At 34.0% G+C, this 26,814-nt stretch overlaps 2 protein-coding genes across 2 annotated transcripts in view; one reads left to right on the top strand and one right to left on the bottom strand.

Moving 5' to 3' along the window:
* Positions 1-946: 946 nt before the first annotated feature.
* Positions 947-14,382, bottom strand: LOC106874391 (uncharacterized). Its single transcript, XM_014922108.3, has 11 exons — positions 14,290-14,382; positions 11,236-11,286; positions 9,873-9,971; positions 8,027-8,101; positions 6,822-6,978; positions 6,341-6,727; positions 4,730-4,862; positions 4,468-4,610; positions 3,643-3,772; positions 2,272-2,426; positions 947-1,244 (listed from the first exon to the last, which is right to left on the bottom strand). The coding sequence occupies exons 1-11, from the start codon at positions 14,302-14,304 to the stop codon at positions 1,108-1,110; spliced, it is 1,482 nt and encodes a 493-aa protein (XP_014777594.3). The 5' UTR covers positions 14,305-14,382; the 3' UTR covers positions 947-1,107.
* A 10,812-nt stretch (positions 14,383-25,194) lies between these two features.
* Positions 25,195-26,814, top strand: part of LOC106874396 (uncharacterized) — a 66,662-nt gene continuing 65,042 nt past the window's right edge. The window contains exon 1 of the mRNA XM_014922121.3: positions 25,195-25,362. Within this exon, the coding sequence (XP_014777607.1) occupies positions 25,303-25,362 (60 nt within the window). The 5' untranslated portion in view covers positions 25,195-25,302. The remainder of the gene's footprint in view (positions 25,363-26,814) is intronic.

Raw genomic sequence — 26,814 nt, 5'->3', positions numbered from 1 at the left:
TAGGTAAAATAAGTCATTATGAAGTTGTAGTATAAAACATAACATGAAATTTACAGGGAGCATCTCTGTTCCCTAGACATTAACAATTCAAGAATTATTAGATTGGAAACGCCTCTTAGAACATGTGTACTAAATCATAAGCACAACCTGACACAAAATATAAGGAGACTAAGCAAACCCACGATGATCCTTAATTGGACATATCTATACTTAAAGGACCTTCAGTCATGTGTCCTAGCCTGTGTTAAACAGCTACATCATGTCAAAAGATGTGTGTGGCTTTTAAATATATAAAATTATAGCAATATTAAGCCCAGCATTGATTAACTTTTCTTGCCTGTGATTACTTGCCCTTACACACACACACACACCATAATAACTATCAATATACTCTGGCATTAAGATTTCTTGGACATCAGATAAGAACTTCCCAGTACATTACTTTTATTAAAACTTCATCAATAAATTAATATTTAAAATGACATAAAAATTATGATTTGTTTGAGAATATTATTTAAGCTACTTCTTATCTTCTATTATCAAGAGATGTAAAATCCACAAAGCAATCAGAAGCTTAATGATTATTACCACTCAACTACATAAATTAGGTATAAATACTAGAAATAACTCACAATATATAAGACATAGGAATCACTCAGATATTCTTATTTTCAGCATGTCAATATTTATTTTGAAATTAAAAAAAAAAATTTTCAGAAGAGATGGGAATAAATCAGTAACAAAATTTGCTATTTCCATTACTAGGCATTGTTCACATTACTGAATATATCAAAGTATACAAGTTTCACACATTCCATGCATGAAGAGGTTAAATTTGATAGTAAGAATTCAGCTTTTTCAAAGCAGATGCCAATTAGTGACCATCAATATTTGCCAACAAGAGAATTAAAGAAACCCAAATGAAAACAAAAACAAAAATCACAACTGAGTGGCAATATATATATATGTATATATAAAATGTTTTAATCCTGTAATGAGTTTATGATTGTAAATACAGATCTGCTCTTAGTTGCAGTAAAGAGAATGTTAATGAAGGTTAAAGAAATGACTTTCAAAGATGGTGTGTTCTCTCAATTATTATTCTTCCTAGTCATCATCCTCCTCTTCCTCTTCATCATCATCATCATCATCATCATCTTCCTCCTCCTCATCATCATCGTCGTCATCTTCCTCCTCCTCCTCTTTCTTTTGAACCAATTTTCTTTTCTTGGCATCAGGGTCTCCTGAAAAAAAAAAAACCCAGACAAATCAAGCATTCATTATTAGGTAGGTAATTTGTTTAACGTCCATCCGTCCCCCATATTCCAGCTATCAAACAATGCTATGAAGATGTCCTTACTGTCAGAGATCTTCCATTCCACCTGTTCTTGAAAGCAGAGATAGAGGATGATTTTTAAACAGTGATATCAGCAAATATTTCCATACAGTTTCTATGTACCAAACTTTCTCAAAAAGCATAGGCTGGCCTAAGGCTGCTATTACTGAAAGTGTTGCAAAGAGAAAGGGCTCAAGATCATATGGCAACAAAGCAAACTATTCACGGCTAAAGTTTATAAGATATGCCCTCTACTTTCAACAAGTAACATAGGACTGATGGAAAGACGTATTGCCAATTCTTGTCATACACCAGCTAAAGAATTAATAATGGAATACATTTCTACTGCCAGTCCTTATAAAGTGGCAAAATAACTTTAGTGGACTTAAACTGAAGAAAACTAAATAAATTTAACCCTTCAGTTACCAAACCGCCCAAAGCCACCTGAAAAAATTTTGGTTCATGTAACCAAGCTGCCCATAACCACATATATTTAAATGAGACTATCAAAGAAATCTTGCTATGAAAACACGTGATTATACTGCATAAACAGTTTTGTACAATGATTGACATTTTATCTTAATTCTGTCAATTTCGGGAGTTTTTTTCTTCTGAACTTGTACCTGTTGAAAATTTGTAATTCTGAAGAAAAAAAGAAAAGAAAAAGACACCAATTTCATTGTCAAGCATCAAGTCAAAATCCGATGGATTTTTCATTGAAGATCTAGCAACCCAATTAAGAGCTGGTTATTCTATAAGGAAAAAAAAAAGCTGTAAGGAGAAAAAGCAAAGCCGGCCTTCCACAAATCACAGTTGTTTAATGAAACCAGACTAAATTTATGATTATGTTAGAAATGAATTGAAACACATAAGGGGTGTACTTTGGTTAGAAATATGGTAATGAAAGGTTAAACAAACAGAATTAAACACTGTACCTTTAGGTTCGTCCAGTTTCCTCTTTATTTCTTTCGATAATGGTACTAATTTTGCATAGAGAGCTATCAAAGGAGTGCCATGAAGTACTTTGCCCTGTACCTGTTTCAATGCTTCAGAACACAAGTCGGGTATTTCAAACTTAGCAAATGCATATCTAAAGAAAAAAAGGGAAAAATCGTGAATAAGCAATTTGTCAATGTAAAAATGTTTTCCATACCAACTGAATAATCCACTTGGTTTTCATGACAGCAAACAGAGTTTTTCTGCTTAACTATAGTAACCCAAACTGGCAAGTAAAAAAACCACATTATTGGCTGGTTGACAATTCTTTGTGCACAATGAAACCTTTACATATCCAACCTCAATAAAATAATATGCCTGTTAGCTTCTATTTCAGACATCACCCTAATTTTTTAAATTTTTTTCTTTTACATTTTATAAAAAAAATTTCAACAAAGTATTTTTGTAGGAAACATGGATCTGCCTGGGAAAAAATTGTGTAAATGAAACAATGACAGGTACATTTTTGGGAATACATGCTTGCTAAACCTACTAAATGGGGTATCATGGTAAGGGGGAAATGTGAATCAAACATGGCATTGTACTATTTTGATGTTAGCAGGCATGTATTGCCAAAAATGTACCTTACTCTTTATACCCAATCATGGTTTCATCAGACAGAACAATGAGTAGAAATTTTACCGTTTCCACTGCAATAGTTCTGAATACACTTTGCAGTAAAAACAGAGAATTGAAGGCTTGAGCAACACGAGATTAAATTGTGTTATGCACCAATCTTCTCTGTGAAATCTGGAATTGTGGTTCGTATAATTTTCAACTGTGTTGCCATAATGTTTTGAATTTCTTCACTTTTACCATCAAAATCTCTCTCGACCAAAAATTTATTAACATGAATATCAGATTCATCATAAGACATTACTGTTTTCTTTTAAATTTTGTATATCATCATGTCCAAATAGCTATCCGTTGATGCCATATCAGTAAATGTTAACAAACACACTTCACTCCAAATGTTGAAAAAACTCAGGTAGTCTCTAAAAGATTTCAAGCTATTTATACTTAAAGAAAGGTGGGAAAGACTATTTCTTCATGTCAAAGCTACAAAAATTCAAAACCTTTTCTTTTTAAGCAATTTTGTAGAGAAGCCGATTACAGCTGGTTTGAACAAATGAAGTGATCATTTTAGCTAGATTAAATGCTAAAAGGTAAAGTAACACTGGTTTGAATACAGTGCTGCCACATCAATGAAACACTAAGTGGGAATAATATTCAGAAAACAGGGTTTAATAAACTGAAAAACAATAAAAGTTGTAGTTCAGTTAAAAGTCTAGTGAGGTTAAACCACTTACCCTAAAGGCACATTTGTTGATGTCTTGACTGGCAAAGTCACTTGGGCATTTGGAAGTACCTTTTGCAAATCTTCTAATGTTGTCTTTTGAGGGAAACCAGTTATGTACAATTTCTTGGGATCAAGCTTTCCTAGAATTAAGAACATGCAATTACATATTAACAAATAGAAATTTAGTCATTTTGGTGGCATGAACCTATCTCCTTAAAATGTCTACCCATAAATCCTTCAATCATAATTTGAAGTAAGTTTTTCAGATCTGAAGAACACTGCATTGAACCTTAGCAAATACATGATTACTTTCAGATTTACAAGTTTCTTAGAAATATAACATCTTCAAAAACCATAGTAAACAGCAAGTTATTTTAATGCAAGTCACAAACATGGAAAAAGCTGGTATCAATTAGCAATTAATTCAGTAAATTTAGACATTACCAGTAGCAACACAAAATAGAAATGCCAATGGAGGCTGAAATGTTATCTGCACTTTATTCAGTAAATGAACAACAGACAAACAGAATAAAAGATCATGTTTATTTCAAAGAAGAAGCCTGAAACAAACCTCTCTAAGAACCACATCTTGATTCAGAAAAGAGACGATATATAAATTCTCCTTTTCGAAGAGAACTCAGGAAAGTGTCTAATGATTACTCAATACATTTAGCTAACCAGACTGTAGAATTGTGCTCTGAATAGGCACAGAATACACATGCTTTATAAGCCAGACTTTACCTACTCACCTAGTTTTGTATAGGAAAAGTATAAAAGTATTAGAAATATACTGACAATTGTTGAATTAAAAAATGTTTTCTACAGCAATACTTACCAATATTACCTTTTGGACCCTCAGACGTACTTTTTGTAGATGCAAAATCGACAAATATTGGGTTGCCCTCAAATTTACATTCTGAAAGTGTCTTAAAGTTTTTCTGTGCAGTTGCTTCATCTTTAAATTCTACAAAAGCATACCTAGAAAACAAGAGATCACTTGTTAATTTTACCAGAAAAATATAACTTTACGTCAACTCACTGACTATATCAACAGAAAAAAGGAAAATATTGTTAAGAAGCAACTTCACAAAACTTACACTGATGAATCTCGGGATTTCCTCATTCTGACTACTAATATATCACTTGATAATTTAGAAAGTTCACTTTCTGTGATCTTTGAGGGAAGCTGTTTTACAAAAAGTGTTCGTTTGTTTCTTTCATTAAAGAACTCTGAAATGAAAAGAAAAATTCACAATAAATTTGATGAAGATGAAATAAAATTCTCAGTTTTAGAAATATACTCACAAAGAACTATATATAAAGAATACCCAACAAAATTAGGCAGTTGAGTTACTGCCAAATTTCAAGGAACTAATCAGAATTTAGAATTTTATGTGGAAATGAATATTAACCTTTATGTTACTATATTTCTAAGTAAAACATAACCCTTATGAGTTTCAGTTTAATTCTAAAGTCATCACAAATTTAGACTGTTTCCATTAAATAACTGCAACTATTTTATTTATTGACAAATGTGATTTTTGGAATACAATTGAAGAAAGGGTTCCTAATTCTATGGCATAGCTTGCCTTAAAAAAGTCGCACTAATCACAAATAAATACATGTAAATCACAAGCTAACTTCTTTCTCTGTTTCTTTACTGAGTAATGGTTCGTTCCTGTAGTGATCACTTCAAACAAGCTTACAATTGCTTGATCTCTCTACATCTTCCACCAAACCTCAGTCGCAATTTATGTTCCCAACACTAGCTAAAGGATGACCAAGTTATATTGCTAAAGTCTTTGTTATATTTAAAATTAATTGAAAGGAACAGAGCATCTCAACAGAAATACAGTCACGAAAGGGTTAAGTGTCAGGACACAAATGTGTAAGTTACAATATAAAGTTTGATAGTGGATACATATCTATTGAAACAGCAGCAGGTATTCTACATTCCAACAAGAATAGGCAGAAAAGAATTGTTTACATAATCAGTTTGATTGGTCATCTTCCCCTGCTGGTTGAGTAAAGTGTCACCCAAGCTGATGTTTATTGGTAATTAAACTTAATTTGCAACACCTGTGATCATGATTTGAGTAGACATACAGCAGTATGCTAAAGATCAGATATAACCTCTTGTGGGCAAGAAATGTAAAATAAAGTTTATTATAAACAACACAAACACTTTGTAATTTAATAGCTTTCAATGCAGTACCTGTTAAACCGAAATGATTTTTATTTAATGAAAATTTAATAAAATCTAATCATAAGTGAAATTATGATAAATACAACTGAATTGAAAACCTTTTTCCCTTGGAAATTCTGAAAACTTTTGGGAGCGAATTTTACATGAGTAGAAACTTTTAATAAATTTTATCAAGAAAATCACCTGCATAAATTACATGGGCTTTTACAGTAGTTGACAGTCTCCTTCCTACCTAGAGGAATTTGGGGCAGTTTTTGCCAAGCTGCACAGGATTACAAATGTTTCCAGCATTATAACAAATTTTTCGAAGTTGTGTTGTATGACTTGCATACATGAGACACAAAGATGTCCAAAGAAAATTACGAAATGGTGAAATCAAAGTTTGGAAGGTGTATGAGGTAAACACTGGGTACTTATGTCACACAAAAGATGTAGTTTAGTTAGAAATATAGTAACAAAAGAGTTAAACTGTAGCTACGATATACTTATAAATTCAACTTACTCAACTGTTCTTGGTATGCTCCTTGTAGGTCTTCAATAGGATTCTGTTGTCCAGCATCTGCTTCCATAGCTGTATCAGCTTTTTTGGCAGGAGTAGCTGCCTCTGTTTTCTTAGCTTTATTATCTTTTGGAGTTTTGGCAGGAGTAGCTGCTGCTTCTGTTTTCTTAGCTTTGTCCCCTTTTGGCGTCTTGGCTGGAGCAACCTCTTCTGCTTTCTTGGGCGTTTTTGCTTCTGTGTCTTTACCCTCACCAGCTTTAGGGGTCTTGGCAGGAGTAGCCGTCACAGCTTTCTTAGTCTTCTCCTCCTTAGGTGTTTTGGCAGGGGTAGCTGCCTTCTTAGTCTCTTTGCCACGGATTGCTTTAAGCATTGCCTCCAGATCCTTTTCATCTAGTTTTAGAAAAGCAACATCATTAAAGAATGTATGAAGTGTAAACAGAAAACATAATATGCAAACAAAAAGAAATGAATAGCTGAAATGTACCTATTTCATCATCATCATCATCGTCATCATCCTCCTCCTCCTCATCATCATCTTCCTCCTCCTCATCGTCGTCGTCGTCATCTGATGCCATGACAAGTTCCTTTATGTGATCAACATCCATCTCTTCATCTTCCTCCTCTTCATCATCATCATCTTCCTGTAGAAATAATTATTTTATCAGAAAATTACACTTCACTACACTTATAAAACTCCATTTATACTCCCTGTAGCAATGCCGGCAAGCTAACTTTGTAACCAAAGTCATTTAAGCTTATCATCATAGAAAATGTATCCACAAATTTTATAATAGACATTGAACACAAGAAGTGTACATGCACAAGTAAACAAAAGTAGCAGAGATTGAAGGCCAAGTACTTCAACAACTGGATAATCTGGGAGAATTGCAAGGAAAATGATTTTTAATTACATCAATAATTGTGCAGTCCAATTAATATAAGCTTGTATTGACAAGATTAATCCAAATAGCAGTCCATGTTTCTAAACCATAAAAGAAAGTAATCAACAGGAGTGACTGTGTGGTAAGTAGCTTGCTTACCAACCACTTGATTCCGGGTTCAATCCCACTGTGTGGCATCTTGGGCAAGTGTCCTCTACTATAGTCTCGAGCTGACCAAAGCCTTGTGAATGGATTTGGTAGACGGAAACTGAAAGAAGTCCGTCATATATTTGTATATAAATAAATATATATATATGAGTGTGTATGTTTGTGTGTCTGGGTGGTGTGTTTACGTCCCCGTAACTTAGCGGTTCGGCAAATGAGACCGATAGAATAAGTACTAGGCTTACAAAGAATAAGTCCTGGGGGTCGATTTGCTTGACTAAAGGCAGTGCTCCAGCATGGCCAGTCAAATGATTGAAACAAGTAAAAGAGAGGGTAAAAGTAATCAACCCTTCAGCATTTAGATTTCTGTCAAATTCATCATATTGTAGCTTTTAGATTTCAACCATGTGATAGTTTACTTTTAGAATAACACAGCAGGGTAGGTGTGAGAGTCCTCATCTAGTTAGATTGAGCATAAAACAGGAAGAATATTTTGGCTGGTTTGGATGCTGAAACATTAAGCCTTTGTGATATTCTTTTTGTAGGTTTCTAACAAATACCAAAACATTAAAAAAAAAAAAAAAAAAAAAAAAATATATATATATATATATATATATATATATGTATATACTGAAGCCCTTACCTCATCTTTTTTTACGACAGGTTTCTTTTTATTTGACTTGGGTGGTGTCTTTGTAGTCACACTTTTGGACTTTGGCTGAAATTCAAAACATCCAAATTTCATTTATTTAATAACATTGACATATTTTAACATCCAGCAGCATAAAGAAAATAACAAACACACACACACTAATACATAATATCTTGAAACGAGTATTTAAAAATTTTCTCTAATCAATCTTTATCTTATACAAAGATTTTTGATGCAAATCTAAATGAAAGAACAGATATTTCAACTAATAATAAATGATAACCTACAGCCAGGCAATCAGATTACTGATAACATAAAGACTGAGGAAACTTGCCATAAGTAGCACATACAATAAGGTTCTGAAAATGGAGTCTTCCCAAAACAATACACAAGACATGCTACTATACTGGTGTAGCTTTTGTTCAATATGAAGGGTGGGAGAAAACAAACCAAATGGCAAATCACCATGCTTATATCCTATTCTTCAGCTTTGTTATGGTGTAGTAACAAACAAATATATTCTAGAGCTGTCCTATGTGCAGAGATAACAACAAATGCTATTTCATGTAATAAATTTATCCAAGAGCCACATTCTGCTTTCTAAATAATTTTAGAATTATTTGAAATATTACATTGTGTATTTTCCCAACAGCGAGACTATGGTTTCAGAAACTAGACATGCTGTATGGTAAAACACAGGTTTGCATTGCAACTACCTCGGCCCAACTAATGCCTTGTGGAGCAATTTCGTAAATGTAAATTGCAGAAGCCCTGTATATTAACAGTTGGGCAGAAAGAGACTAACAAAATATGTGTCAAATTTAAAATGAATACCAGGGTCAATTCAATTGACTAAATCTTGAGGTGATGCCCCAGCACAGTTGCATTCCAATGATTGAGAAAATAAGAATGTACTTACTTGCAAGCAATTTCAACATCCTCTTGGTAGTGTCTGCACCAAAAGTTCTTAAATCATGACTTTCTAATAGATCTTGCACTAACCCTTTTCATGCCATATTTCTGTTGAGATGCTCCTTGTTTAAATTGAGACTAAGGTTTGGTGGAAGAATTTAATTTTGTACTACAGAGCCAAAGGCCTGCCGAGATAAATCTAAGCACGTTTTTAATGTACAACCAATTTTGAATACAAATGCACAGGAGAGAAGTTTCTTTCCAGACAAGGTTACAAGTCCAGTCCCACTGTTTAGCACCTTGGTTAAGTGTCTACTGTAGCCCTGAACCAACCAAAACCCATTTATGTATGCATTATACATGTATGTGTGCTATTTATTAATAAATTACTTGAAAATTCTATCTTATAGAAAACACTACTAATATAATAATAGTATATTAGTAAAAAAAAAAAAAAAAAAAAAAAAAAAAGGTATTCTTTCGATATGACTTGACAAAATCAAAACATTTCAATTCGGCTGTTGTCAACTGTTAGTTGACAAAATGGGAGGAGGAAAAGAAAGCTAATGGGTTGTACGTGCATGTTCTTGTCCGTGTCTGTTCTGTTTTTATGTATGTGTTGTGGAATATAGATATAACGAAATTATTTTACATGCACTTATGGTATGAACACATGGTACATACACAAGCAGGTAAGAAACCTCAAGTTTAAAATGAGATATTGCTGGCATAATCTTATATCTATATTCGACAACACAAATACATAAAAACAGAACAGACACGGACCAGAACAAGCATGCACGTACAACGAATTAGCTTTCTTTTCCTCCTCCCATTTCGTCAACTGACAACAGCCAAATTGAAGTGGTTTGATTTTGTCATCAAAAGAATACCAAAGAAAAAAAAATTGAAAACATAAACTTACTGTTGCAGCTGATTTAAGACCATTTTGTTTTTTAGCAGATGGGACTTTCTTAGCAGGCAGATTTGGTCTTGGCGTATCAACTTGTGCCTTTACAGCACTCTGCAAAGAAAAAAAGAAACAGACAAATAAACTCATTTCATAGATTTAACATAACTTTCACAGCAGCAATGTGGTTAAAAATATAAACTCACAATAAGGACATGTGAATCAAGTAGTTATAAGCAAAAACTGCCAAGCTTACAAACTGAATTAAATCCCAGTTTCAAAAAGTTATAATTGTGAACAACACTGGTGATATGATAAGCTCGATTGCTTATGCTCCAAAGCATGAAGCCAAAATGAAAATGTTTGAGTTCTGTCTGATGCAGCATTAACTCAGGTTATTGTACCAACCCATCAGAAAGCTATCAGTTATGAGGGCTATTAAAATCGACAAAATTTTTACTATTCATCATCATCATAGTTTAACGTCTGTTTTCCATGCTAGCATGGGTTGGACGATTTGACTGAGGACTGGCGGACTAGATGGCTACACCAGGCTCCAATCTGATTTGGCAGAGTTTTTACAGCTAGATGCCCTTCCTAACACCAACCACCGCAAGTGGGTGCTTTTACGTGCCACCGACACGAAGGCCAGTCAGGAGGTACTGGCAACGGCCACGCTCGAAATGGTGTATTTTTACGTGCCACCTGCACAGGAGCCAGTCTAGTGGTACTGGCAACGAAGTTGGAATATCATCAAATACATCTAATAACTATGAATTCCATTTTGACTCTTAACTGCATCCAACCCTCTCATTCTTTTAACACACCCTCTAATTTCTTGCACACACATTTCTCCATCATTTACTTTCTGTCGATCTCTTTGTGTAACAAAATTGTGTGAGATCTGTCCATACCCAATATTTCCACCACTCTTCTGTACTACTAACCTCTTTGGGGGATGGGAGTTTCTAAATCAGAACCAACTCAAACCATGACTATAGTAAAACAAAGGTCCTTGAGAAAACCTCTCAACTCTGGGGTTTTATAACAGGTGTGGTGTGAACTGATGATACTGATACAATGCACACACACACACACACCACAAATGTCATTTTAATCCATTATTACAATAGTTGCACAAAATTCGTGTTATCTTATATATCTTTGATAAGGTTTCATCTTCCACTATTTTTCACATATGACTGGTACCTTAAATAGCACCCACCACACACTAAGTACTAGTAATCAATTTGAGCAGTGACAGCAGGCTCTCTCATCTTGCAAAGCAACTACTGTAGCACTGTTGTCACACACAAAGAATTTAGAAAAGAAAAAAAAAAAAAACATAATTAGTCAAATAGATGTTAAAACTGCTTACCCCTTTCTTTTTTGCTGATTTAGGCGTTTTGTTTTTTGGAGTATTGGCTACCTAATAAAAGAAATAACTTCTGTTAAATATCTTCAATTGAAATCTCAAAATGAACAAGATAAAAAAGAAAAAATGTGAAGACAGTTTTTAAATGTATTGATTTTTGTTTTTCTCCAGACATTTTAATATTTTTGCAATAGATGCGAATAAGTGGCACAGTGATAATTTCAGCATGCTGCCAAGATAGCATAGCATGTTTTCTCACTCTCACTTGCTAATGTGTTAATTAGTGCCAATGCTCCTAATGGAAAAATAGGAAAGCAATTTATTTGGAAATAGTCCAGTGTCATCGTTGTAACGTCCACTTTTCCATGCTTGCATAGGTTGGACAAGTTTATTGGGGTTAGATTTTCTATGGCTAAATGGCCTTCCAGTTGACAACTAGCTGTTTCCAAGTAAGGTAATATTTCCTCATGGCCAGGCAAGTCTTTGTAGGCTACTGAAAATGAATGACATTTATTTAAAATCTCACAATGTCAAGACAAAGAGACTCAACACACATACAGTGGGCCTCTCTTAGTTTCCACCAACCAAATTCACTCTCAAGGCTTTGGTCACGCCAAAGCTATAAATAGAAGACGCCTCTCCGTAGAAAAGTACCTCCCAGTTGAGTCCTACCATCCTATAAAATAATATATCTGATACACTATAACATCTCCAGTCATTATGTTAAAAAAAAAAAAAAAGCCTAGATAACTGAAAAACTATATCAGTTACATGGATGGCGGGTAGCTACAACGACCAATAATATAACAGCAATACTTGAGACAATATTCATTCATAATCACGATATACTATGTCGTTAATAGATTAATATGAATACACTTGTTTCTAGATGCTTTTCAGACAGTTAAAATGTACAGAATACATTACTTCATCTTTAATTTTCAAAATTGCTTATTTAGAAATTTCCATCAGAGTGAAAGTAATATAATGAATAGATCCCTTAATAAATTGTGGGGTAAGATTGGATTCAATTGTCTTTGATCTCAGGTTTGCTATTTTATGACAGTCCCTTTCTATCACTAAAGAAAGTGATTACATAGATGCATTCCTGTTGGGTTTTGATTTTAGTAAACGTTTTTGTTAACAATGTAATTGTCGTCTTCTGTTATACTGTTTAGTCCCTACACACTTGAATGTGATCATTTTGAAGAAAATCGATGGGACCAACATTATAACAGCAATACTTGAGACAATATTCATTTATAATCACGATATACTATGACTAATGAGCAGAAGACAACCTTCAGTTAATGTTAATGAAGTTGTGCTAAATATAATCTGGTTTACACTTTTGAAGAGTAAAAGATCTTCACCCGTTAACAAAAACCATGTCGTTAATAGCTTAATACGAATACACTTGCTTCAAGATGTTTTTCAAAAGAATACATTACTTCATCTTTAATTTTCGAAATTGCTTATTTAGAAATTTCCATCAGTATTTTGTATATTAAAATAATATATAGTTACATAAATTGGTCGAAACGTCACGTTTGTGGAATTTACGCCGTTGTTTGCAAGCCACACTCGTTCCTAGCTAACAATTAAGTCTATTTCATTTACATAAAGCCTAAGATACTCTGAGTAAATGAAAAAAATTTTTTTATCGTTGCCACATCGAAAAATCATATTCCCCGTTCTAATTTAATCTAAAATTTTGGAAGTCTGGTTGAGTCTCGTCCAGTTATGGCCCAGACAAAAAAAAAAAAAAAAAAAAAGACTAACAAATTGACCCCGATATGTCGCTATAAAAAAGAAACTTCAACAGCCGCTAAATTTAATACTAGAGAAAATAGTTACTATTTAATACCTAAAATTAAAAAGATTTTATTTTAAGGTATAAGAATTTAAATGAACAAAACTTTATGTAAGATCTCACAAAAAAAAAAAAAATCCAATGTCAATCAATATGTAACGTGTTCCCTCGTGTACATGAAGTCCACGTGTTCACTGAAAACTCGTAGAAGTAAACTTGCGTATGGATTTCGTTCGTTTAACCGCAAAATCCGACCCACTAGGATAACATTTATCCAATATAAAATTAGTTTTCTCCACATTAGGTCAGCCTTCAATACAAATTAGTTTTCCCACATTAGGTCAGCCTTCAATATAAATTAGTTTTCTCCACATTAGGTCAGCCTTCTTTCGTCTGAGACTTACCTAGATCACCGATTTCACCAACACGGAGTACTCATTCTACGTGTAAGCCTTGTATTAAGCATTGGTGCACATTGCACATTCCAATGTGCACCTAAACATTTCCTGATCATGAAGTCAGCTACGGAATTTTCAAGAACGACAAACGTGTAAAATTGATCGGCGGTTTGGTTCTAGGTTTTAATATCTTTTTAAATAAACGGCTGCCATATTAACGGAAGAGATGTGTTAATAATAATAGCTTTATGAGTGCAACTACCAACATAAATGTTAGTAGTTACATTCATGGGGAAACAGAACGGTCACCCTAACCAGATTTACAATTAAAACTTCAACAAAAAAACGTATGGAAAATGTAATGCTAATTAATTACATGCTAAACAGAATATTTGATATTTAAAACAATAACGATCATTTATAAATAAATCAATTTAATTTTTCACTTAGAGATCGACTGTTATTTAAAAAGGCTTGGTATAAGCTAACCTTAGATACAATGGCAAAATTCGCAAGCACGTGTTGCGTTCTCAAACACATTAGCAAAAGGATCGCATCATCACAATTTAATAGGTATATAAAAGAGTAATTCATCTTATTCTTTTTTTTTTTTTGATGACACAAAATCAAAATATATTCACTAATTTGAATACTAATTTTCACAAAAGCAAAATCCAGCTTGAGTTTGAGAAATTTAGTTCAATGAAGAAGCTGTGAACACTGAAGTACATGGAAGCACGTGGATGAAATAACAGAAGAATATTAACAAAAATAACCCTGGAAATTTAAAGATTTTTCCAAGGAAAAGTATTGTAGGATTGTAAGGAATAATATGTACAAACTTACTTTGCTAGTATTCATGTTTCTCCTTCTTTCTCTCTAAAAATACACGATTAGCAGACAGATGCTTCAATGTCAGGAAAGGAGTAATGTCTGACTGTTAGACAGCAAAAGGATGGAAAGACTTCTTTTCTTTTTTTAACTAATCAAATGTAAGAACGTCACAGATAGCAACAACAGCGCCACAAACGATAAGTGTTCCGAAGCTATAAAAGTCAAGGGAAATAATTCAAAAAATTTTTAGTTTTCTGGTTTTCATAAATTTGAAATAAAACACGTCAATTTCTTAAATCTATAGTAATGTCTATTCTCTCTCATCGAAACTATTGACTTGAATTATTAATTATTCAAATTAATGCCTTTCTCTCTAAACATATGTCCCGTAAGAACATAAATGTTCATTTTGTTAAAATAATAAAATCAACCAATCTAGTTTCTTATTTTTAGCGGACGATTTTTTTAAAAGTAATATTTGCCATAAGAGTAAGGCAATATGTGATTTTTTTAGTAATATTTATCATAGTATTTCTATTTGTGACAATTGCGATTTTTTTCTCTTTATTCTTAGTCTTTCTTTTTAATGCTTTTATTCTTTACAAGGCATTCCTGACCCACTCGTCTCGCCTCTCATTACTCTAGTGTTCAACACCTGCACTAATCATTATGCTCACCCCTTTCTTCCCCGAACGTTGGCCCTCTGGCATTCCCTTCCGGGACATATCTTCCACGCTTGTGTTGGTTTACAAGGGTTCAAGAAAATTTTAATCGTATCAATTTCTTGGTAGGGGAGCACATGAATGCTATAGACGCTGCTCCTTCCTCCAAACACAGCAATAAAAGCGTTGGAAAATGTCATTAAAATTGTAAGAACGTCTCCTAAAATGTACGTATAACTATTGCTGTCCGGGATAAAACTAGAAAATATATTGGAGAAGATTGGCATAGCCTGAATCCTTGAAAATCTGAGGAACGCATCAGATTAAGAGTAACCCATTACTCATAAACTGTACTCCTACTATCAAAGATGACAGCTAAATTCAAAGAGCTCAAAATACGGGTATGAAGTGATGATCAACTCTCACTGTAATTGACATTATGAGCTGGTAGATGAGAAAAAGGCTAACGTTGTAGAACGAGTATTTATTCTAATCAGTTCAAGATTATAGGCATCTTACTTTGATTTCTAAAAGCTAAATGAGCTATTTACAATACTTACTTAACCTGTTAACCTATTTGGTGGTTCTTCGTTTTAAGGTTAAGGTTATACGTAACTCGTAGGTTGTTTTTTCGAACCAACACTCAAGAAATTATGTAAATCTGACTCGTAAGGTCTTATTCAACATTTCATTAATTCCAATTCAATCGTTTAAACAGTATTATAAATAAAGCAGTTTACTTATTATTTTTTTTTTTTGAAGGCATGTGATAAAAGGCTTGTTTTCTAATTCTTTTTCTTCTAAGAGCAGTAGTCCAGCAACAAAATTTGCTTAGTGGGTGCAAACCCAGGTCCAAATTTTTAAATGAAAAATGTGAATTTTTTCAATGTTAACAGTAAAACAAATGCAGGTATAATAATAATTTTTATTATTATGAGGGTTGGCTGAAATGTTCATTGGCTGAGAAAAACACTCTCATGGAATGTAACCAAATGAAGTTCATTTTTTAACATAGTTCTTCATACTGTCCATACACTACCATAAGTAGTTGCAGTGCTTGGATCACACTGGTGAAGAAACTGTTCTGTTCATCAAAATGGTTTTCAACAGCAGATAAGACTTCATCATCACAGTGATACTGGTGCCCAGCTGAGTGTTTTTCTATGTTGGGAAACAGATGATAACCAGATGGAACCAAATCACTAACATAGGGAGGGTGATCAACGAATTCAAAGCCAGTCACGTGCAGCAGCCATTGAAACCAAGCACTTGTGTGCTGAAGCATTGCCCTAATGAAACACGACACCATTCGTCAGTTTTTCTGGATGTTTGGTCTTGCTAGCCTTTCATAACTACCTAACAAGTTGGCATTGAACTTTCCATTGATGGTGTGATCATTTTGAAGATAGTCAATAAGCACAATATTTTTCGCACTAATGTATAGTACATGTAATAATGTGAAGTATATTTTGCATATTAAAATGTTGGTAGAGATGGACTATATGTAATCTGAACCTTTCCCTAATGAAGAGACGAGAATCCTGAAATTTTTGCGCAGATCCACCTTTGAAAATATATATTCAAGGAAATGAAGATGTCCTACCCAACAAATCGAATACTATATAGCATATCAACATACTTCCTTTTCTCTTCCTTTAAATTTTAGCCCTATTTATGCCAGCATTATTCCACCAGTTCTGCGGACTTTCCTTCTTTAGGAATTCACTCATATCAAATCTCCAAAAGAACATATATACAATATATCTACCATTTTAAAAAAGTTTTCAAAAATACCATCCAAGTTGTGTCCCTTAGTAATTCATTACATAATTTAACAAAACCTTGCAAATGAATATTTTCAAAAATAAATATGCAGATTCATATCTATATAAAATTAATCTCGCTGCATAATTAGGCTCATGAGACCCTTTTTTGACAGCTTAGGATGAGGAAGGAGGTAAGCAGTTCCCTTCTCTTTACGGGTTTTCAATATTCGCTTTCGTCTCCTGCTCATGATGCTTGAATACAGTAGTGAAATGTTATTGAAATGAAAATAAAATTATTCCAAACACAACTCTGTTTCATAGTGGTATCAAATTCATCATTCGATAATAGTTGTTATATTATTATATTAATTAATAAAAGCAAAACGTAGTGTTCTTTTTTATAGATGCAGATGTAAGTTAGACTTACAAGCGCTAGTTTTTAATCTTGATTAAAAACACTAGTTTTTAATCTTGTTGTTAAAAAGTAAATACTTGATCAAACCACAATTTTGGGGGGACCAGATAAAATACAGTTTAACAATAGTATCGGATCTTTTTTAAAACGGGGGCCACATTTTTCATTAACGAAACACTTTGAAACTTGGAACACTGGTAGAATGTGTCATATAAAACATCTTTTTCTCTTAGTCTTCTTTAAAAAAAAAGAAATCCATAAATTATTCCATGTTAAAGATATCGTATTTCTGTAATTTCAACCAATCACTGACGTCCATTCAGCCGATATACATTAAGTGCTGACTACATAAACAAACGATTCTGAAACAATTAACCCTAACCCTAACCCTAACTCTAACCCTAACCCTAGGGTTAGGGTTAGGGTTAGGGTTAAAGCAAATTTAAAATGAAAAAAGCAAATAAAACGAAGGTATGGAGATTAAATACGCTTTACATCGTTTAATGAGCCAAAGGAGTAAATGTAAACAACTGAATACTTGTCAGTGATTGGTTGAAATTATCGAAATAAGACAATTTTTTACATGAAATAAATTCGGATACAAAAATATTTTTCTGTTCTATAACACAAAATAGATAAGTATACGAAGTTTGAAAGTCTTTCGGTACCAAAAACACTACGTAAAACATTAATGAAAAATGTGGCCCCCGTTTTAAAAAAGATCCATAGTATCTACTTTTATGGTGAGACTAAAAACGTATGTTCATTAAAAACACCCGTATGCCCACCCCGGTAATCTTCCAGTTTAGGGAGGAAACAAAAGTAAATAAAAATACAAGGGAAATAACTTAACGTCTTACTAGTATTGTCCGTACTCTCCCCACCCCACCCGTTTGCGAGCGCACATTTTTTTTTTTCATATTCGTTCACAGCAAGTTGTTTTACATCTATTACACTAATTTTTTTTTTTTTTGAGCTCGGGTCAAACGCTTTAGTTTGACCGTTATTTCCCTATACTGGAAGATTGCCATAAGTTATTGTGCAGCCGGTACTATGATATTCAATCACGTGTGTGATTTATTTATAAACAGTTAACTTCAATCACGTGTGTGATTTATTTATAAACAGCTAAGAAAAAACACATTTCAGAGTAGTACGGATAATACTAGTAAGACGTTAAGTTATTTCCCTTGTATTTTTATTTACTTTTTTTACCTCCCTAAGCTGGAAGATTACCGCCCTCCCCCTCTCCACAAGAAAAAGTCTTTTGTAGCTGGTTTATCAATAAAGGGAGGTTACTTTGTAACAATTCCTGCAAAATAATTTTGACAGGCAGGTAAAAGTCGACTATGCCGAATTAGGTGAACCTTTTACCTGCCTATCTCAAAAGGGTTACTGATCAAGACATTTTCCTTTCTTAGGAACTTCACTGACATTAGTGATAGAGACATAGACATCATCATGCATGCCAGGAAAATAGTTCTGTTTAATAAAGGCTTTACCTGAGTGGAACAATTCGACCCTGACGGCTACTTTGATGTGGTGATAGGAACCTATGTCAGCTCTGACCTTTGTGACCTCATTGGGCTATACATCCTGGACACCCTAGGGAAGAAATTCACTTCAGCTCTCTTTGAACTCTACAGAGATGACAATATGACCATCTCAAGTGGAACCAATGGGCACACTCTTAACAGACTTAGGAAGAATCTGATTAACATCCTACACTCCATGAAACTCAAAATAACAATTGAGACCAACCGCATCATCATGAACTTCCTAGGCATCTCACAAGACTTGGGTTCTGGTCCATGCAGGCTCTACCACAAACTAAATGAAAGGCTGTCCTACATCAACTACTATGCCAGTAACAGCAACAGCAGTATCACTGTAACCATGTCCTGTAATAACAGCACTGACAGCAACAATAGCAGCCCCAACAACAGCAGTAGCAGCAACACCAATATGAAACCCAGGGCCAATAGAAGAAACACCAGAGGCAGGAACACAACCAGCAATCAAGTTCAGAGATACATCGGTTCGGCCAGAACTGCCTTTAAGCAGTGCCTGTACAAGCATAGGTCCTCGTTTAGGATTCCAGAAAGGTGTTATGTCATGTCCTTGGTCAGCCACATATGGCGTCTTAAGGATGAAGGCACTCCATACGAAATTAAATGGAAGCTCATAGAGCAACCAGGATCCTATATAAGTGGGAGGGGATGATACAAGCTTTGTATAGTAGCATGGGCAAGGATCCTTAAAGACTTGCTTGACCAGAGGACATTCTTAAACTCCAGAAACGAGATCTATAGCCCTGTCTGCATTTTTGATGTTACCTCCTGCAGGCATGAGATTCCCTGTTCATCGATTAGAGTTGTAAAAAATACTTGCAGACCAGAACCAACCTAAGGGCAGACGTTCCCCGTGTGTCAATTAAAATCATAAGATTTTGCTGACCCAACCAACCTAAGAATGACAGCCCATCCTGTTTAAGGCTCAGACAGTATAGAATATTCTTTTGTTTACAAATTAACTGACCATAACAATTTTCTCCTTCCAGTTTGATGAGAAGCTATATGCTCACAGCCATTGGAGTCTGATGAATCATCTATAAAGCTAAGTGGTTTATGAATGTGAAATCATTGGTCACTCTATGACTGGACACAATTAACTCCCTGTAGATGTGTTACTGCTCTAACTTTTAGAGTGTGCTTCTTTTTTGGGTATATGATCCTATCATCATCATCGTTTAACGTCCGCTTTCCATGCTAGCATGGGTTGGACGACTTGACTGAGGACTGGTGAAACCGGATGGCAACACCAGGCTCCAATCTAAATTTGGCAGAGTTTCTACAGCTGGATGCCCTTATATATATATATATATATATATATATATATATATGTGTGTGAGAAAGTTGGTATGTGAAAGCACGTGGTTGGATGTATAAAAGATAATAAGAGTGAAAAAACTACAGAAGGCTTGTGTTACATGGTTAAAGTATATATTTAAATTATGTCAGAAAAATGTTAGAAAAATGTTATAAAATCTTTTTGGTATATAAACATTGTATTTTGAGAAATAACCGGTTTCGTGTTGTCTTTTCAAATTTCTCTACTTCATTGTAACGTGTTCGCTCCAGTCTGAGAAAGAAGAGTTCTAGATAGGGGGAGGTAATTAGGGATTTCTTCCGGTATAGGGGAGATAATCGAAATCTAGGAGGTGGTAGAATTTGATTAATTTACCATGGTTTTGTTCTATATTTTTTTCCCTTTTTTTCTCAGTGGGGTGATGAATTTCCTTATTTAAATGTGTTAGCAATGGTTAAGTTTGGGTTTGTATTTTTGAATGAAAAAGGTTTCCTTATTTAATCTAATCTGTGTTGGTGTTTTAATGGCACATTGATAAAAAGGAAAGATTATAAATTGTGGTAGCATTTGTTTTGCACATTTCTCAATATGATCACTAAAAGGTATCATTAGGTATTCTGGGTATGCAATCTGCTGGCAGTGCAGAGTGCATCTACGTCTGAGCGATAATCTTGTGGACCCTATGTAGTTCTCGTGGCAGCCCGAACATCTTATTACATAAATAAGATTTTCTGAGGCACAAGTAAAGTTAGATTTAACTTTGAATTTGTGTCCCTCTTTGAAGAGGAATTCTGAACCTTCTAGAATGTTTGGGCATGTTGCACAATTTGGTCGACCACATTTGTTTACTTTCGCATCTGTTGTTTCGGAAAATAATTTTGCCTTTGTGAGGATCTTTTTCAGTGATTTTGGTTGTTTGTGGCTTTTGATGATTTTGTGTGTGTGTAAAATTTCCTTTAATTTGGGGTCCTTATGTAGCATTGGTATGTTTTGGGTGATGATGGTGAAGGCTTCTTTGTTTCTGGTGTTGTATGTGGATATGTACGGCAGTATTTTCGGGGAATGTGTGTTACTGTGTTTAACTTTTCTTAAGTTTTCTATGTTAATTTGTGATGCACGTCTGATTCCATCCTCTATGAGTTGAACTGGGTAGTGTCTGTCAATTAGTGTGTTTTTGAGTTCTTGTAGTCTGTAGTCTCTAGTATTTTCTTCTGACACTATTGTGCATATCCTTCTTGCAAGGTTGAAGGGGATGTTTGTCTTGGTGTGTCTTGGGTGGCATGAATCAAATAGTAGATATTGTTTGGCGTCTGTGGTTTTGTAAAATATGTCCGTTTCTGTTTTTAGGTTTACTTTTTTAATTAGTATATCCAAGAATGGGAGCTCCTTTTGGTTGTACTCCATTGTGAACTGTATGTTTGGGTTGACACTGTTCAATAGACTTTTGAATTTCAAGAGTTCATCTGTGTTTTCATTCCAGAGTATGAAACAGTTGTCCAGGAACCTTTTCCAATTTTCTTTTATGTATTGGGAAAGGGTGTTTCCAAAGGTGGATAAAGATTCCTGGTATATTATTATTTCCAAGTAACCCATTGTTAGGTTCGCAATGACTGGAGCTGCCCTAGTGCCCATAGCAATTCCGGATTTTTGTCGGTAGAAAGTATTGTCAAACATGAAGTGGTTGTTTCGTAAGATGAATTCAACCGATTTAGTAATGAATTTTTTACTGATCCTGTTTGGGATTTCTTTCGGGAATTGATCCAGCCAGAATTGAATTGCCTCAAGTCCATAATTATGAGGTATACTGGTGTATAAATTAATCATGTCAAATGAGACCATGATTGTTTCTTTCTTGACTTTCTTTGGGAGGTGATTTAGCATATCCAAGTCATCTCTGATATAGCTATTTATGTGTTTAAGGAAGGGTTTTAGGAGGATGTCCATAAATAGACTTAGTCTGTGTGTTTCACAGGCTGGACCAGCTATGATGGGTCGCAATTTTAGATCCCCCGGGTTTGGTGTATGTATGTATGTATGTCTTTGGTGATTTTTTTATGGTTTCATTTATGATCTGGCTTTTGTGTATTTTTGGCAAACCATAGAAAAGGCTGGGCTTGCATTTGAAATTTGTTAGAAAATCAATCTCCTTGGTTGTCAGTTCATTTCCATGTGTTTTAATTAGTGAGGACAGGGTTTTCATTATTTTTTGTGGGGTGTAGTTTGTGACTTTTTCATAGTGTTGGTTGTCATCCAGCATGGAGATTATTAGGTTTCTATAGTATAATGTGTCCATTATTACAACTGCACTTCCTTTATCTGCTTCCTTAATCGTAATATCTTCATCATTTTGGATTTCTATTAGTTCCTTCCATTGTGTAGTGTTAAAGTTTGAGTTAACTGTCTGTTTATGCATGGTGTGGTAAGGGAAGTTCTCGATGTGGTTGCAGAATTCATCTAGATTTTTATTTCTACCTTTGTGTGTGATGTGCTCACTTTTGTTTTTGACTAGTGAGTCATCTTCAGTGTTGTGATTGGTAAATGCTTCTGTGAGTCTTAATTTTCTACAGAATTCTGTTATACTGTCCTTCACTTCATTTTGGTTGGCTCTGCGTGGAGTTGGGGTGAATTTTAGCCCTTTTGAGAGGATGTCTATTTTTATGCTTGAAAGAGGTTTGGTTGAGAGATTGATTATCTTCGGTTTTTTCTGATTACTAGATTCCAGCCTGTGTCCTGGTGTCTCTGGCCTGGGGCTAAAAAATGTTGTTTGTAATTTTGTTTGCATGAGCTGTCTGTTAGGTTATATGGGATTGGTTTGGGGGAATGGTAGTATTGTTGCCTTAGATTGTTATATGTGTGTGGGTGTCTATGGGTGTTTTGGTTAGTGATGTGTGTAACTCTAGTATGTGGGATGTTTCTTGATCTGATGTTATTTTGTGTTGTTCTTGAATTTGGTGGGGGCCAGTAATTTTGGGTCATAGGGTAGTAGTGACTAGCATGTGGTGTGTTTCTTATCCTAGTGTTGTTATGGGGTGGTTATGCCTGGTATTGGGACGTTGTTGGTGTGTTCTGTTCCTGGTGTATGGTTGATCTTTAGGTTTGGTGCAATCTATTTCATAAATGCATTGTCTGTAAGCTTGTTCCCTGTTTAGTTTTGGGTGGTTCAAAAGTGGTGGTTGTAAGTGATTTCTATTTATGGTGTATGGAGGGTAATGAGGAGGGTTGTTGTTGATTAAGTGGTTGAAATTGGTGGTGGTTTGTGCGTTGTTCAGTTTTTGTTTAATACAAATGATATATGAGCATAAGCATGTATACATACATATATGTACATACCTATATCTACATGTATATATAGATGCATATCCGGGAACAGGACGTCAAAAAAGGAACGGGAACATAAGTAAAGCACAAAAAAACGGACTTTTTTTACAGACATTTTATGGACATTTGCAAGTATATATATATATATATATATATATATATATATATATATATATATATATATATATATATGTATATATATATATGCACGGAGTGGCTGTGTGGTAAGCAGCTTGCTTTGCAACCATGTGGTTCCAAGTTCAGTCCCAGTCCCACTGTGTCACACCTTGGGCAAGTGTCTTCTAATATAACCTCGGGCCAACCAAAGCCTCATGTGTGGATTTGGTAGACAGAAACTGAAAGAAGCCCACCATATATATATATATATATATATATATATATATATATATATCATCATCATCATCGTTTAATGTCCGCTTTCCATGCTAGCATGGGTTGGATGATTTGACTGAGGACTGGTGAAAACCAGATGGCTACATATATATATATATATATATATATATATATACGTATATAAGGGATGACCACTAAGTGGACATCCAATATGCTAGAAAGAGGTCATCAACGACCCAACCACAAAGAAAAATAATGTTCTCCAGAAAAAACTTTGCAAAACACCAGAACAAGACAAAATGAGAAATATACAGAATAAAGAATTAATTGTGTACCGCGGTTTCGAACATTAACGTTTTACTTATGTAACAACATCCGTATTCTCATCAGCACAATCGATTGTGCTGATGGCACGTAAATTTCACGAGCAGGCTGTTCTGTTGATCAGATCAACTGGAACCCTCGACCTCGTAAGTGACGGAGTGCCAACAGGACCATTAATGAACACAACATAAACAACACCTGTTATCAGTCCAGCATAAACATAGACACAGACAAACATATGTTCATGACATACATAAGTACATTCATACATACATATATACACACATTACATTCCTTCATTCTTTCATTCACTCACTCATTCATTCATTCATTCATTTATTCATTCATTCACTTATTTATTTATTCATACATTGATTGATTGATTGATTCATCCATTCATTAGAAACTAGCTCCTTTCCTACAGGAAGATTTCAAGTGATTAAAAATAGAGGACAACACACACACACACACACACACACACACCTATACATACATACATGCATGCAAATGTGTTTATGCATATATATGTATGAAGGATTTCCATAAAATTTTCATCTATCAAATTCCATTCACAAAATATCAATCAATCCATGGTTATAGCAAAAGATATTTACATCAGGTGCCTCAGATTTGGATTGAACACAGAACCAAGAGATTACAAAGTGAACTTTGTAAACACATTATCATACCTGCGTTTGTAGACATAAACAAATTTGTAACACATTTTCATTTCAGCTGAGATTTCAAAATCCAGTTTTATCTCTGTTTTGTTTCCCTTAGTAGAATGTCTCACTTTTTGACATACATTTAAAAATAATAAGTGAATATATTATAGCTTACATTATTTAAAATAATAATTGAATATAGTATAGCTTATATTATTTAAAATAATAATTGAATATATTATAGCTTAAATTATTTAAAATAATAATTGAATATATTATAGCTTACATTATTTAAAATAATAATTGAATATATTATAGCTTACATTATTTAAAATAATAATTGAATATAGTATAGTTTACATTATTTAAAATAATAATTGAATATATCATAGCTTAAATTATTTAAAATAAATATTGAATATATTATAGCTTACATTATTTTTAAGGTATCAACACTCATCTAAATTATTATCATTTATCAATTAAAAAAAAAAATTGTTCTTATCACAACCAAAGTCCCATGCTAGAGTAACCTTGTCAAAACTGCTCTTATACAACAACACACAAAAAAGAAATGTAAATTAATAGCATAAAGTTCATTTATACCATGTTGGTACATTACGAACACACACAAACTATAAAACTTTTCAAAGATGACATTAGAATCTACCACAACTATCACTGAAGAACCAGCTACTAATTATCAATCTAAGGTAATGTGTTATTTAAAACTCTAATAGTAGAGGTATGATTAAATCATTAGTTAATATTTGTTGTATAGATATAAAAAATAATTATTAGAGCAATAGATTTCCATTCTACAGTAGAAGCTTTGATCTTTTTTTTTTCAGCTCTTGAAAATAATACAGAAGTCTCAATTTGCAGAAGCATACATAGAAAAACTAACATAAAACATTGTAAGCTGTTATACACACACACATACATACACATACACATATATACACACACACACACATACATTTATGTACTTATATATGTTATCATCATCATCATCATCATCATCATCATCATATTAACATCCATGTTCTATGTTGGCATGGGTTACATGGTTTGACTGGATCCAATGGATCCAAGGATTGCATTGTTCTCTGCTGTTTTCTCTGGCATAAGTTTCAACAACTGGATACCTTTCCTAATGCCATCCCCTTTACAGCATGTATTGGATTCTTCTTTTTTCATTCCACCAGCACTCATGAGATCGGTGTACAGCTTACAAAGCTATGGACCTCACAAGAGGTGGTTTAATGCTTGGAGATGAGGGGTTACAGAAAAGAGTATAGAACAGAGAACCATCAGGATATTGTAGTATATTGCCCATTATTGTTTGAGGCCAGAAATGGTTGAGGGAATGTATAAACATTAGAAACAAAATAAATAAAATGAAGTCGAGATGGTATTGAAATATGATATTATATATTAGGACTTCCTAACTTAAACCTTAATTGAGGAAAATAGCTAAGCTTAATATATTCTGAGTATTACTGAAATATGGTTGAATCTATGTGGGAGACAGATCAGTGAAGTTACAATGAGAAAAATAATCTATGACTTAATTCTATTCATAAGAGGCTATAATCTACGAGGAAAAAATAGTTTCCAAGAATTTAATTTGTATAGTATTTTCTAAGTATTAAGCTCTGATAAAGAAAGGATAATTAGAACTAAAACAAACGTGACAGAAAGATTCATCAAAAATAAGATACAATAAATTAAATTAATAAATCAATGGGAAAGAATTAAAATGCTACGAAAATAGATATAATTAAGAATACTAAGAAAACTAAGAAAACTAAATACGTCTTTTAAGGTTTGCCTAGGGTACCTAGGGCTAGGTTAAGACTCATAGAGGCCCAAAACCCTTAAAAGATTTTGGTGCCCCCATCATCATCATCATCATCGTCATCGTTTAACGTCCGCTTTCCATGCTAGCATGGGTTAGACGATTTGACTGAGGACTGGTGAACCAGATGGCTACACCAGGCTCCAATCTGATTTGGCAGAGTTTCTACAGCTGGATGCTCTTCCTAACACCAACCACTCCAAGAGTGTAGTGGGTGCTTTTACGTGCCACCGATACGAAGGCCAGTCAGGCGGTACTGGCAATGGCCATGCTCAAAATGGTGTATTTTACGTGCCACCCGCTC

Source organism: Octopus bimaculoides, chromosome 5, assembly GCF_046866305.1.
Source record: "Octopus bimaculoides isolate indiv1 chromosome 5, ASM4686630v1, whole genome shotgun sequence".
Classification (NCBI taxonomy): Eukaryota; Metazoa; Mollusca; class Cephalopoda; order Octopoda; family Octopodidae; genus Octopus; species Octopus bimaculoides.
The sequence above is the reverse complement of the archived record's forward strand: the minus strand, read 5'-3'. Positions and strand labels throughout refer to the sequence as shown.